The sequence below is a fragment of the Pseudorasbora parva genome, chromosome 22 (genome assembly GCF_024679245.1).
Source record: "Pseudorasbora parva isolate DD20220531a chromosome 22, ASM2467924v1, whole genome shotgun sequence".
Classification (NCBI taxonomy): Eukaryota; Metazoa; Chordata; class Actinopteri; order Cypriniformes; family Gobionidae; genus Pseudorasbora; species Pseudorasbora parva.
Window position 1 is genome coordinate 4863887 of NC_090193.1, and position 13297 is coordinate 4877183.

The window sequence follows — 13297 nt, forward strand, 5'->3', positions numbered from 1 at the left end:
ACATTCAAGCAGGAAAACCTGGGGCCTATACCAAGAAGCCGGTTTAGCTGGCTAGTCAGTTATGTTTAAGCTTAGTTTGTGCCAATCCTGGGTTTTAGGTACCATTAAAGTGGTTTGGCTTTTAGTTGTGTTCATCACCATAGTAACTTATGCTCCACAGCTAACCTGCTCTGGGGCAGGTTATGTTCTGGATTAGAGATCTCAAACTGAAATTATACCAATCAACTTTGAGTAAAATGACACACCTCTGATGCTATAAAGCCCCTCCCCCTGTTTCTACTCAAAATGAAATGTCACTGCATAGTAAATGGTTTTTAAAGACTAAAGCATCTGGCTTTTAACAATGCTTATTTATAATAATAATAATAATAATAATAATAATAATAATAATAATAATAATAATAATAATAATAATAAATGATTAAGATGTAATCTATCTCATTATTATACCCTTAATCAATTACACATTTATCATTTTAGTTAATCAATCATTAGTAGGAACTTTGTTAAAATGAATATAAATAGCCTAATATATTAAAATTAATATAAATAGCTCTGAAAAAAATTAAGAGACCACTTAACATTGAAAAAACAATGTTAAATGGTCTCTTAATTTTTTCCAGAGCTGTAAATCAACTAAACTAACTTCATAACTTTTACTTGCATTGACGTATATTTTTTCTTTAAGTTGTCATTTTATAGACAGCTCTTTTCTTCTTGCTGTGTAAATTTGTTTTAATTCATAATATTTTTCAATCATGTAATAATCTGCAGAAAAGAGAAATTAATCGCACTGCTCCTCTCGAAAGATGTTCCACTGATCCATAGCATGTGATTGGCTGTTCACTGCTGATGTCACAGCTAAACCCCTGAACTCAGGATCAAAGTCTGAGCTGACAGAGAAAGCTGATGATCAGCATCATGGGACCAACAAAGCTTGAACAGATTGGCTTGGTTTTGTCAATTCTAAACTAATCCTCTAACCCTGAATTTGTTAAACTATCATCATGGTACAGGCCCCTGTTCTAGTAGAGAGACTTTTCCCTTTGAATACAACATTCCTGCTGTTTTTGGTATCTTCAGCTTGTTACAAGTCATGCATAAAAATACCAAAAACTAGCACATCATTAATAATGACACGTGACAGGAGCTAAAAATAAAGCCATGTAAATGGCTGATTAGTGACAGAGAAAGGAAGAATTAAAAGCTGTTCCACCTTAGAACCAGGAGATCCTGGGAAACCGGATGCTCCAGCCGGACCGACTGGACCCTGTTAACAGAAACAGCACAAGGTGAATAAAATGAGCATTCATTTAGAGATACAACAACATAATGATGATGATGATGAAGTCTCAAACCTACAGGAGGACCAGCAGAGCCGGGCAGACCATCATTCCCACGAGCACCCTGATCAAACACAGACACAAGACACACTTCGAATAATCAACATCCTCACACAATCCACAGGCAGCTTGGTGAACTGAACATGAGAATGTATACATCCTATTATTTTGCAAGCTGGTTACCATATTATTGATATAACTATAAGAAACACAGCATATAGATTACAGTTTACTGCGAGCTAGTTAACTATAGGCTTTCGAAAATCATTGTATATTTTTGATTTGTTTTCCAGTAAAAATATCTAAACATTCTTAAATCATGATACATTTACTTGAGAAGCAAAATGACAAGGTATTAAGTCCTGTTTACTATAAAATGCTAAAAATCTGCATGTGAGGTCAGAAAAAATATCTATTGTAAATTAAACAGTTTAAAATGATAACATAAAGATAAACCCTAACTCATGACATGGGCTGTGTTTAAAATCTCCCTGATACCCTCATTCACTATTCCCTACATTAGTCCACTAATATAGTTCACTTGAAGGAATGAATGAAAATGAGTGAGTGAATTCAGACACCTTTACATGCACACTTTTTTGTCATTCCGATTAAACTCATTCCGATTGAAAGATTCAGTGGTCTGTTTACATGAGACGTTATCTAAACTGATCTGGGGTTTACATGTGCTGACTTTCAATCACAATCTTTTTTTTTTTTTGTGGCATGCGCACACAGTTTGTCTGCCGCATCAGAAATGTTGACGCTGTCCTCTCCAGCAGCTGGAATGTGTTAAATGGTTTTGAAAATTATTGTGTTAAAAATGTATTTGTTGTAAAGTGTAATAATGACCTCAGAAAAATTCTTCTGTCAGGCGCAGTTGAAGTAAAAAGTGCCTGGGACAAACGTTGTCAAGATGAGAGGGTGTAGCCAGGCTAGGTCTGTGTCATTTCTCAGACATTATCTTAATAACTTCTTACGTAATAAAAAGTTTACCCCTCTGAAAAATGTACTTTCCTCTCTTGTCAACATTATAGCCTGGTGTGAACGCGGCGCGCGCTCTTCTGTTGTGGAGGCACTTGCTGTATATCACGTGGCATAAAGGAGGACGTACACTTAAAAGTAATCCGGTCAGGTCGTTTACATAGTGAATTTTTTCGCTTGATCGGTTCATAAAAAGGTTTATCCCACCCCTCTCAAACTATTTAATTTAAATTTCATGTGATCGAGTCGGTCCAGAGACACGACAGCACAGAGCAGATCATGTGATTGAGTCGGTCCAGAGACACGACAGCACAGAGCGGATCATGTGATCGAGTCGGTCCAGAGACACGACAGCGCAGAGTGGATCATGTGATCGAGTGGGTCCAGAGTCACGACAGCACAGAGAGGATCATGTGATCGAGTCGGTCCAGAGTCACGACAGCTCAGAGTGGATCATGTGATTGAGTCGGTCCAGAGTCACGACAGCACAGAGAGGATCATGTGATCGAGTCGGTCCAGAGACACGACAGCACAGAGCAGATCATGTGATTGAGTCGGTCCAGAGACACGACAGCACAGAGCAGATCATGTGATTGAGTCGGTCCAGAGACACGACAGCACAGAGCGGATCATGTGATCGAGTCGGTCCAGAGACACGACATCACAGAGCGCATCATGTGATCGAGTCGGTCTAGAGTCACGACAGCTCAGAGCGGATCATGTGATCGAGTCGGTCTAGAGTCACGACAGCTCAGAGTGGATCATGTGATGGAGTCAGTCCAGAGACACGACAGCACAGAGCGGATCATGTGATCGAGTCGGTCTAGAGACACGACAGCTCAGAGCGGATCATGTGATCGAGTCGGTCCAGAGTCACGACAGCTCAGAGTGGATCATGTGATCGAGTCGGTCCAGAGACACGACAGCACAGAGCGGATCATGTGATCGAGTCGGTCCAGAGTCACGACAGCTCAGAGTGGATCATGTGATGGAGTCAGTCCAGAGACACGACAGCACAGAGCGCATCATGTGATCGAGTGGGTCCAGAGACACGACAGCACAGAGCGCATCATGTGATCGAGTGGGTCCAGAGACACGACAGCACAGAGTGGATCATGTGATGGAGTCAGTCCAGAGACACGACAGCACAGAGCGGATCATGTGATCGAGTCAGTCCAGAGTCACGACAGCTCAGAGTGGATCATGTGATCGAGTCAGTCCAGAGACACGACAGCACAGAGCGGATCATGTGATCGAGTCGGTCCAGAGACACGAAAGCACAGAGCGGATCATGTGATCGAGTCAGTCCAGAGACACGACAGCTCAGAGCGGATCATGTGATCGAGTCGGTCTAGAGTCACGACAGCTCAGAGCGGATCATGTGATCGAGTCGGTCTAGAGACACGGCAGCTCAGAGTGGATCGTGTGATCGAGTCGGTCCAGAGTCACGACAGCTCAGAGCGGATCATGTGATCGAGTCGGACCAGAGACACGACAGCTCAGAGCAGATCAAGTGATCGAGTCAGTCCAGAGACACGACAGCTCAGAGCGGATCATGTGATCGAGTCGGTCCAGAGACACGGCAGCTCAGAGTGGATCATGTGATCGAGTCGGTCCAGAGTCACGACAGCACAGAGCAGATCATGTGATCGAGTCGGTCCAGAGTCACGACAGCTCAGAGCGGATCATGTGATCGAGTCGGTCCAGAGTCACGACAGCACAGAGCGGATCATGTGATCGAGTCGGTCCAGAGTCACGACAGCTCAGAGCGGATCATGTGATCGAGTCGGTCCAGAGTCACGACAGCTCAGAGCGGATCATGTGATCGAGTCGGTCCAGAGTCACGACAGCTCAGAGCGGATCATGTGATCGAGTCGGTCTAGAGTCACGACAGCACAGAGCGGATCATGTGATCGAGTCGGTCCAGAGTCACGACAGCTCAGAGCGGATCATGTGATCGAGTCGGTCTAGAGTCACGACAGCACAGAGCGGATCATGTGATCGAGTCGGTCCAGATACACGACAGCGCAGAGCGGATCATGTGATCGAGTCGGTCCAGAGACACGACAGCTCTGGACGGACTCGATCACATGATCCGCTCTGAGCTGTCGTGTCTCTGGACCAACTCGATCACATGATCCGCTCTGTGATCGAGTCGGTCCAGAGACACGACAGCTCAGAGCGGATCATGTGATCAAGTCGGTCCAGAGACACGACAGCACAGAGCGGATCATGTGATCGAGTCGGTCCAGAGTCACGACAGCTCAGAGTGGATCATGTGATGGAGTCAGTCCAGAGACACGACAGCATAGAGCGGATCATGTGATCGAGTCAGTCCAGAGTCACGACAGCTCAGAGCGGATCATGTGATCGAGTCGGTCCAGAGTCACGACAGCTCAGAGTGGATCATGTGATGGAGTCAGTCCAGAGACACGACAGCACAGAGCGGATCATGTGATCGAGTCGGTCCAGAGTCACGACAGCACAGAGCGGATCATGTGATCGAGTCAGTCCAGAGACACGACAGCAGAGCGGATCATGTGATCGAGTCAGTCCAGAGACACGACAGCTCAGAGCGGATCATGTGATCGAGTCGGTCTAGAGTCACGACAGCTCAGAGCGGATCATGTGATCGAGTCGGTCTAGAGTCACGACAGCTCAGAGCGGATCATGTGATCGAGTCAGTTCAGAGACACGACAGCAGAGCGGATCATGTGATCGAGTCAGTCCAGAGACACGACAGCACAGAGCGGATCATGTGATCGAGTCAGTCCAGAGACACGACAGCTCAGAGCGGATCATGTGATCGAGTCGGTCTAGAGTCACGACAGCTCAGAGCGGATCATGTGATCGAGTCGGTCTAGAGACACGGCAGCTCAGAGTGGATCGTGTGATCGAGTCAGTCCAGAGTCACGACAGCTCAGAGCGGATCATGTGATCGACTCGGTCCAGAGACACGACAGCACAGAGCGGATCATGTGATCGAGTCGGTCCAGAGTCACGACAGCGCAGAGAGGATCATGTGATCGAGTCTGTCCAGAGACACAACAGCTCAGAGCGGATCAAGTGATCGAGTCGGTCCAGAGACACGACAGCGCAGAGCGGACCATGTGATCGAGTCGGTCCAGAGTCACGACAGCTCAGAGCGGATCATGTGATCGAGTCGGACCAGAGACACGACAGCTCAGAGCAGATCATGTGATCGAGTCGGTCCAGAGTCACGACAGTACAGAGCAGATCTTGTGATCGAGTCGGTCCAGAGTCACGACAGCACAGAGCAGATCTTGTGATCGTGTCGGTCCAGAGTCACGACAGCACAGAGCGGATCATGTGATCGAGTCGATCCAGAGTCACGACAGCACAGAGCGGATCATGTGATCGTGTCGGTCCAGAGTCACGACAGCTCAGAGCGGATCATGTGATCGAGTCGGACCAGAGACACGACAGCTCAGAGCAGATCAAGTGATCGAGTCAGTCCAGAGACACGACAGCTCGAAGCGGATCATGTGATCGAGTCGGTCCAGAGACACGGCAGCTCAGAGTGGATCATGTGATCGAGTCGGTCCAGAGTCACGACAGCACAGAGCAGATCATGTGATCGTGTCGGTCCAGAGTCACGACAGCTCAGAGCGGATCATGTGATCGAGTCGGTCCAGAGTCACGAAAGCTCAGAGCGGATCATGTGATCGAGTCGGTCTAGAGTCACGACAGCACAGAGCGGATCATGTGATCGAGTCGGTCCAGATACACGACAGCGCAGAGCGGATCATGTGATCGAATCGGTCCAGAGACACGACAGCTCTGGACGGACTCGATCACATGATCCGCTCTGAGCTGTCGTGTCTCTGGACCAACTCGATCACATGATCCGCTCTGTGATCGAGTCGGTCCAGAGACACGACAGCTCAGAGCGGATCATGTGATCGAGTCGGCCCAGAGCCGCGACAGCACAGAGCGGATCATGTGATCGAGTCGGTCCAGAGTCACGACAGCACAGAGCAGATCATGTGATCGAGTCAGTCCAGAGTCACGACAGCTCAGAGCGGATCATGTGATCGAGTCGGTCCAGACTCGATCACATGACAGCTCAGAGCGGATCATGTGATCGAGTCGGTCCAGAGTCACGACAGCACAGAGCGGATCATGTGATCGAGTCGGTCCAGAGTCACGACAGTACAGAGCAGATCATGTGATCGAGTCGGTCCAGAGACATGACAGTGCAGAGCGGATCATGTGACCGAGTCGGTCCAGAGACATGACAGTGCAGAGCGGATCATGTGATCGAGTGGGTCCAGAGACATGACAGTGCAGAGCGGATCATGTGACCGAGTCGGTCCAGAGACATGACAGTGCAGAGCGGATCATGTGACCGAGCCCCATTTGAATTCTGCAAAGAATGCTGTTTTAAAGGGATATAGACGAGAACGTCTCAGAGCTGTGATATAAACAAAACGCTTGTGGCTATTTAAAAAAGGGGAGGAGCTGTTCGATACTTTCCGCCTTGTCTTCCTGGTTCAGTGGAAATTACGTCAACATTGACTAATGTTGCACGATACAAGGCACTTCAGTGGGGCTTTAAGAATGTTTATATATTTGTATTGGAAACAATACTACATAAGAAAATCATTTTTCACAATGATTAAGGTACTGCAAATATGGAGGCCAACCATGGCAAGCAGTGACTTACTATCTACTGATATAGAGGGATATATTCATACAACATTAAATATTTGACAGTGAGATACAGAGAAAAATTCTTATAGAATGAAGATTATTGAAGTGATTCTTACAGCAGCTCCAGATGGTCCAGGACGGCCCCTTTCACCAGGCAAACCGCGAGGACCCTGAGGAACAATACACACACACACAGCAGTCATTCATCAAGTGAATATTAACAGTCTCAAATGTTTTTCCAAAAGATTTCTTTGGAGAAATAATAACAAGTCAATAATTTAATTTAGAGAGCTGCTCAGTTCAATATGATCGAGTTCATACTGAGATCTCTGACTTTTGAAGACTTTGGTACATTTGCAACATTATTGAGCACAAAGTTTCAGATATTACAGAGATTGGAAACTCTAGAGAAGACACATCTGATATTTCTTCAGAGGAAGTGTCCGTTCGCTCGCCATTTAATCTCATTGCTATCTTCAACTGCAAAAAATTATGTTCTTCCACAGTATTTTGTCTATATATATATATATATATATATATATACATTTTTTTTACTGGAGAATCAAAATGACTTCAGATGTTAAGACTTGCTTTATGAAAACATTAAGTGTGTTTATGCTCAAAATATGAAGAAGTATCTGCTATGGGGTCATAAAAAAATCAAAGGGAAAACAAGATCATTTTTCTGACCCCAATGACCCCAATTTTTGTTCGTGTTTTAAACAAAAACTCACTTTATTTTGATTAACCTCTTTCTTATATGAAAATTTGGTTGCAATATTTGTAATGTCATCTTTATTGTCTTATCTATGCTGACAAGTGATTTTTTTTTAACTCATGGCAGTGAGTGCTTGAGATGCTCTTGGCCAGATGAACTGACTCTGTGTGTACTGTGTACTAGTGTCTGTTTGAATCTGACATTTGATGAATGTTGAAAACATACTGCAGCTGTAAAAATGAAAGTTTAGTGAAGTTGAACAAACACCTACCATCGGTCCAGGAGCACCACTTTCTCCAGAAGAGCCGGACTCGCCCTGACAGAGACAGACAGAGCATGTCAAACACTGAGCTACTCATATATGTGATGATGGTGATTTGTGAAGGTCATACTTTTGACCCAACGGCTCCAGACTCTCCTTTAGCACCATCGAGACCTGGATATCCCTACAAACACCACAGATCAACACATTTAGTAATTCTGTTTACACTTCAAATCATGCATAATTTCAGCATTATGGTAAGACACTACAGGCAAAATATATTTCTATATAAAATATATATAAAATATAAAATATATAAGAAGTCTTCTTTCAGACTAGTGAAAAAAAAAACATAAAATACACATTTAAGTGTTTATTTCATTACACTATCTAATTGCGTCTGTGGATTTCAATTCCAATACATCTTTACAGGCAGTGAGTTTTATTGATATCTGTATTGTGAAGGTTTGTTTATATATCATTCACCCTGATTTATACAAAATTGTATTGCTAAAAATGAGGGGATTTTTTTTTTCTTTGTCTGTTGACAATATTTTATATGGAAGCATGTTTCTACCATGGAATAAAATAATTTAATAGATAATTGTGACTACACTATATGTGTAGTGTCTTGCCTTTAAAAGACCACTAAAAGAGCACATGATGAAAAGGTTCACTAACTCTGTGTCCCTTGATTCCAGGTAGACCTGGTGTTCCTGGGAATCCACGAGCTCCCTGTATTTAGAGAGAGAGAGAGAGAGAGAGAGAGAGAGAGAGAGGTATGAGGTGAATGGAAGTATTCAGACGTCTCTTCTTTCTTTCCCTGGCCTGAGGCCACAGCAGCGTCTCACATCTGGGCAAAAGCTTGAGCGCTGCGGGCAGCCGTCACTGCATCTCTGCACTTCTCACATGGATGGATCAAACACTTCAACGCTGTTTCAATTTAAAATGGTTCACCTGAGGTCCGGTAGGTCCACGTTCACCACCATTCCCAGGTTTGCCAGGTTCACCCTACAAAGTGAAAAACAGAGATTTCATACATGCAGCTTAAATCAAACGCAGCAGATCCTGACGACGGACGTTTATCCCAGCGAGCTCTACTGTGCTCAAATGTCATCTTGTGGCAGAAAAGTGTAACTACAAACCCAACAGGAAATAAAAGATTTGCATTTATGCTTCTACATCAAAGCTGCAGTTATCTGGGAACTTTTAGACAACACATTTCTCACGATTGTTTATATGAAAATTAACTGTAATTTTAAACCCCATTTAAAAGACATTTGCTGCAGTACTGATGCAAGTGACTTTAAGACACTTGTCTGTGTCTGTTGCCTTCAGACAGAAATCTTTCAGTGTGTGTGATGTGGGCAAGAAAAAAATGGAAGGAATTGAGTCTGAAGAGAAGAACAGCTGGAGTCATCAGAACTGAGAAAAACACCTTTGGGAAAGCTCACAGAACTATAATCGTAACGCGCCGTTCGGTGCGTAAGCAGGTTAATCGTGAGGCAGTTTACAAATGCTGACGAGAGGCGTGAGAATACTTACATCATCTCCTGGTTTTCCTGAGGGACCAGGAGGGCCACGAGGACCCATTGGGCCCTATAAAGAGAAAATAAAAATGTCAAATTATAGAGGTCAGGACATGAGATATGAGTGAAAATACTGCTTTCCATCTTCATGCATACTAAGAACAATGCTAAAGTGTATTCAGTGCTGACTATCTGCTTTGTGCATTAAAAAATGGCAGCACTTTACGCAATGAGCAATACATTTGATACAGTATTTATTCATGTTTTTTAATGTAAGTTGGCCTAAAAAAAACAGTATATTGAAATTTCAACATTATATAAAACAGCACATAGCTTGTTTCCATGTTCAAGTGGCTGTTTGTTCATGAAAAAGCTCTACAATTCTCTATATCACTGTCACAAGTCTTGAGTTTTCTCCTGGGAACCAACACGTCACAATATTCCTCATTTAAATAATTAATACGCAGAATAAAGGGGCGGGGCCTGGTTGAGTTAGTTAGTAGTGTGTTGAAACTGGCGGTTATAGTGAGGGGCGGGACATTTCTAAACATGATGGAAGCGCTTTGCCAATCACAACACACTGGTCAAGCTGACCAATCAGAACATATTGTGCTTTTCATAAGGACGGGCTTCATAAAGACAGGAACTAAACAGAGCGTTACTGACAGACTGGGAAGAGACGAGCTGCAACATGGAGAATATGAGGAAATAATAAACATTCAAGCAGGAAAACCTGTTCTAGTACAGCCCAAAAACAACATCAAGACTGTAAAAGGCTTAATATGGCCCTGTTTAACAGATACAATGAATTAGATTAGTTGAAATTAACATTGACTAAGATTAATAAAACGCTAAGATGTATTATTCAGTGTTTGTTCATGTGAAACAAATGGAACATTTTTGTAAAGTTTAACCAAAAAATTCATAAAACGAGAGCACTGGAGCCAGCGATGTGCAACTCACTGACCTAAACTCAAGATCTAGAGAGGATTAGTATGATTAGGATTATTACAGCTAAATGAAGTGGCATTTGCACACTGGGAGTTTGACTGTAATCATCAGTAATGAGGCTTTTTTCAGCTCTTTTGGATACGTACAGATGATCCGGGCTCTCCGGCTTCTCCAGGGTTGCCTTGAAATCCTTGTGGGCCCTGCAGAAAACGGAGACTGAATTCAGATCACAGACCGTCAGTCCAGTCTCATGCCAGAAACAATATTTATATGATCAGTATGTGTACAGTGAGAAGAAATATTATTAGACTGCTGGAGTTAGAGCCGCTTCTGCCTGAAACACAGGATGCATGTGTGTATAGTCACTTAGTTTTTCCAAGAATTTCACTTAGTTTTAATGTAGCCCTTGATATAAATGGTATAGTTGATAACAAGAAAACCTTATTTCATTTAATATGAAATGATTATGAAAAACACATATTGTCTATGTGAAAGAAAGAGAATTAATTATCCGCTTGCATGATGGTTGGGAAAAGTCCTGCATTCTTACACTGTGTCCTAACTAGACGCAATTCGATAAGATTCCAGCAATTTGTCTGTCCACACCAGATCGGATGTGACAAAATCAATCAAAAATCGCAGCCAATCAGAAGAGTGTGGGTGGAGTCTCTCTGCAAGCACACTGCACTTATAACAAAATCAATCAAAAATCACAGCCAATCAGAAGAGTGTGGGCGGAGTCTCTCTGCAAGTGCACTGCACTCATAACAAAATCAATCAAAAATCACAGCCAATCAGAAGAGTGTGGGCGGAGTCTCTCTGCAAGTGCACTGCACTCATAACAAAATCAATCAAAAATCACAGCCAATCAGAAGAGTGTGGGCGGAGTCTCTCTGCAAGTGCACTGCACTCATAACAAAATCAATCAAAAATCACAGCCAATCAGAAGAGTGTGGGCGGAGTCTCTCTGCAAGTGCACTGCACTTATAACAAAATCAATCAAAAATCACAGCCAATCAGAAGAGTGTGGGCGGAGTCTCTCTGCAAGTGCACTGCACTCATAACAAAATCAATCAAAAATCACAGCCAATCAGAAGAGTGTGGGCGGAGTCTCTCTGCAAGTGCACTGCACTCATAACAAAATCAATCAAAAATCACAGCCAATCAGAAGACTGTGGGCGGAGTCTCTCTGCAAGTGCACTGCACTCATAACAAAATCAATCAAAAATCACAGCCAATCAGAAGAGTGTGGGCGGAGTCTCTCTGCAAGTGCACTGCACTCATAACAAAATCAATCAAAAATCACAGCCAATCAGAAGAGTGTGGGCGGAGTCTCTCTGCAAGTGCACTGCACTCATAACAAAATCAATCAAAAATCACAGCCAATCAGAAGAGTGTGGGCGGAGTCTCTCTGCAAGTGCACTGCACTCATAACAAAATCAATCAAAAATCACAGCCAATCAGAAGACTGTGGGTGGAGTCTCTCTGTAAGCGCACTGCACTCATAACAAAATCAATCAAAAATCACAGCCAATCAGAAGAGTGTGGGCGGAGTCTCTCTGCAAGTGCACTGCACTCATAACAAAATCAATCAAAAATCACAGCCAATCAGAAGAGTGTGGGCGGAGTCTCTCTGCAAGTGCACTGCACTCATAACAAAATCAATCAAAAATCACAGCCAATCAGAAGACTGTGGGTGGAGTCTCTCTGTAAGCGCACTGCACTCATAACAAAATCAATCAAAAATCACAGCCAATCAGAAGAGTGTGGGCGGAGTCTCTCTGTAAGCGCACTGCACTCATAACAAAATCAATCAAAAATCACAGCCAATCAGAAGAGTGTGGGCGGAGTCTCTCTGTAAGCGCACTGCACTCATAACAAAATCAAAGTACCTATTGAAGTTCATAGATATTGCCCCATTTTTAAAACTTTTTTAAAATACATACTGAGTGACTGAAACAGTTTTTGTCATTAAACACTCTTCTTTGTTCACATTGAGTTCACAGTTCAACATTCTTGTTTCTGTTAGATCTAGATCTATTGTTGCTTTCAGTACGTCTGTAAAGGTCACGCAAAATGATATTCAAACCCACTATAAGTTCTGTTAACACTAAATAAAGCACCTTGCATATAACCTTTTAAGGGTTCCCATAATTTTATGGATTTATTTTTAATTCATTATTTAATTTTCTTTTAATACATTTTTCATTTTAATTACATTAATTGAATTAAACACACTTTATCCCTAAAAAAATGTAATAACCCATTAAACATGAAAGTATTATGCATTCATATAGCTAATTTCTCCTTATATATAACCTTTTTGGCATGAAGGGTTCTTTAAAACTGAGTTAAGAACCCAAGATATGGAAGCTTATTTGCAGAGATTGTACAGCTTACAGAAAGGATGCTGACTACTAGTGTTAACAAGTGTGTAAGTGTGTGTGTGTGTGTGTGATGTTATTGTTAACTTTAGGAAGCCAAGTGTCAACTTACACATGCTATTTTTGCATTTTTCAAAGGATAAAAATTCACATTCACATTTCTTATTACTTTATATGTATGTCACACAGATGAGGTGTTTGTTGAGGAAATACACTCACGGGAGATCCATTGGGGCCTGGTGGTCCTCGTGGACCCATCGGACCCTGAGGAACAAACATAACAACAGAAATCAATGCTTCTGTTTACAGTGAGACGCTGTGGGTTATATCTCAACGTCTTTATCTTGAGAGTCTTCATGGGAAACGTTACCCAGCAGAGCCCTCAGGACATCCGAGCAGCTCGCTGAAGCACAAACACTGAGATTCCACACACTCACAAATCAGCTTAAGCG

The 13297-nt window shown here is 43.1% G+C and overlaps 1 protein-coding gene across 2 annotated transcripts in view; it reads right to left on the reverse strand.

Moving 5' to 3' along the window:
• The window catches only part of col2a1b (collagen, type II, alpha 1b), a 65125-nt gene that overhangs the window by 35397 nt on the left and 16431 nt on the right, over positions 1-13297 (reverse strand). For both annotated transcript variants that reach the window (XM_067431668.1, XM_067431667.1), the window contains 10 exons: positions 13065-13109; positions 10608-10661; positions 9527-9580; positions 8939-8992; positions 8663-8716; positions 8112-8165; positions 7991-8035; positions 7118-7171; positions 1363-1407; positions 1217-1270 (listed from right to left, as the gene is read on the reverse strand). In XM_067431668.1, coding sequence (XP_067287769.1) covers positions 1217-1270; positions 1363-1407; positions 7118-7171; positions 7991-8035; positions 8112-8165; positions 8663-8716; positions 8939-8992; positions 9527-9580; positions 10608-10661; positions 13065-13109 — 513 coding nt within the window. The remainder of the gene's footprint in view (positions 1-1216; positions 1271-1362; positions 1408-7117; positions 7172-7990; positions 8036-8111; positions 8166-8662; positions 8717-8938; positions 8993-9526; positions 9581-10607; positions 10662-13064; positions 13110-13297) is intronic.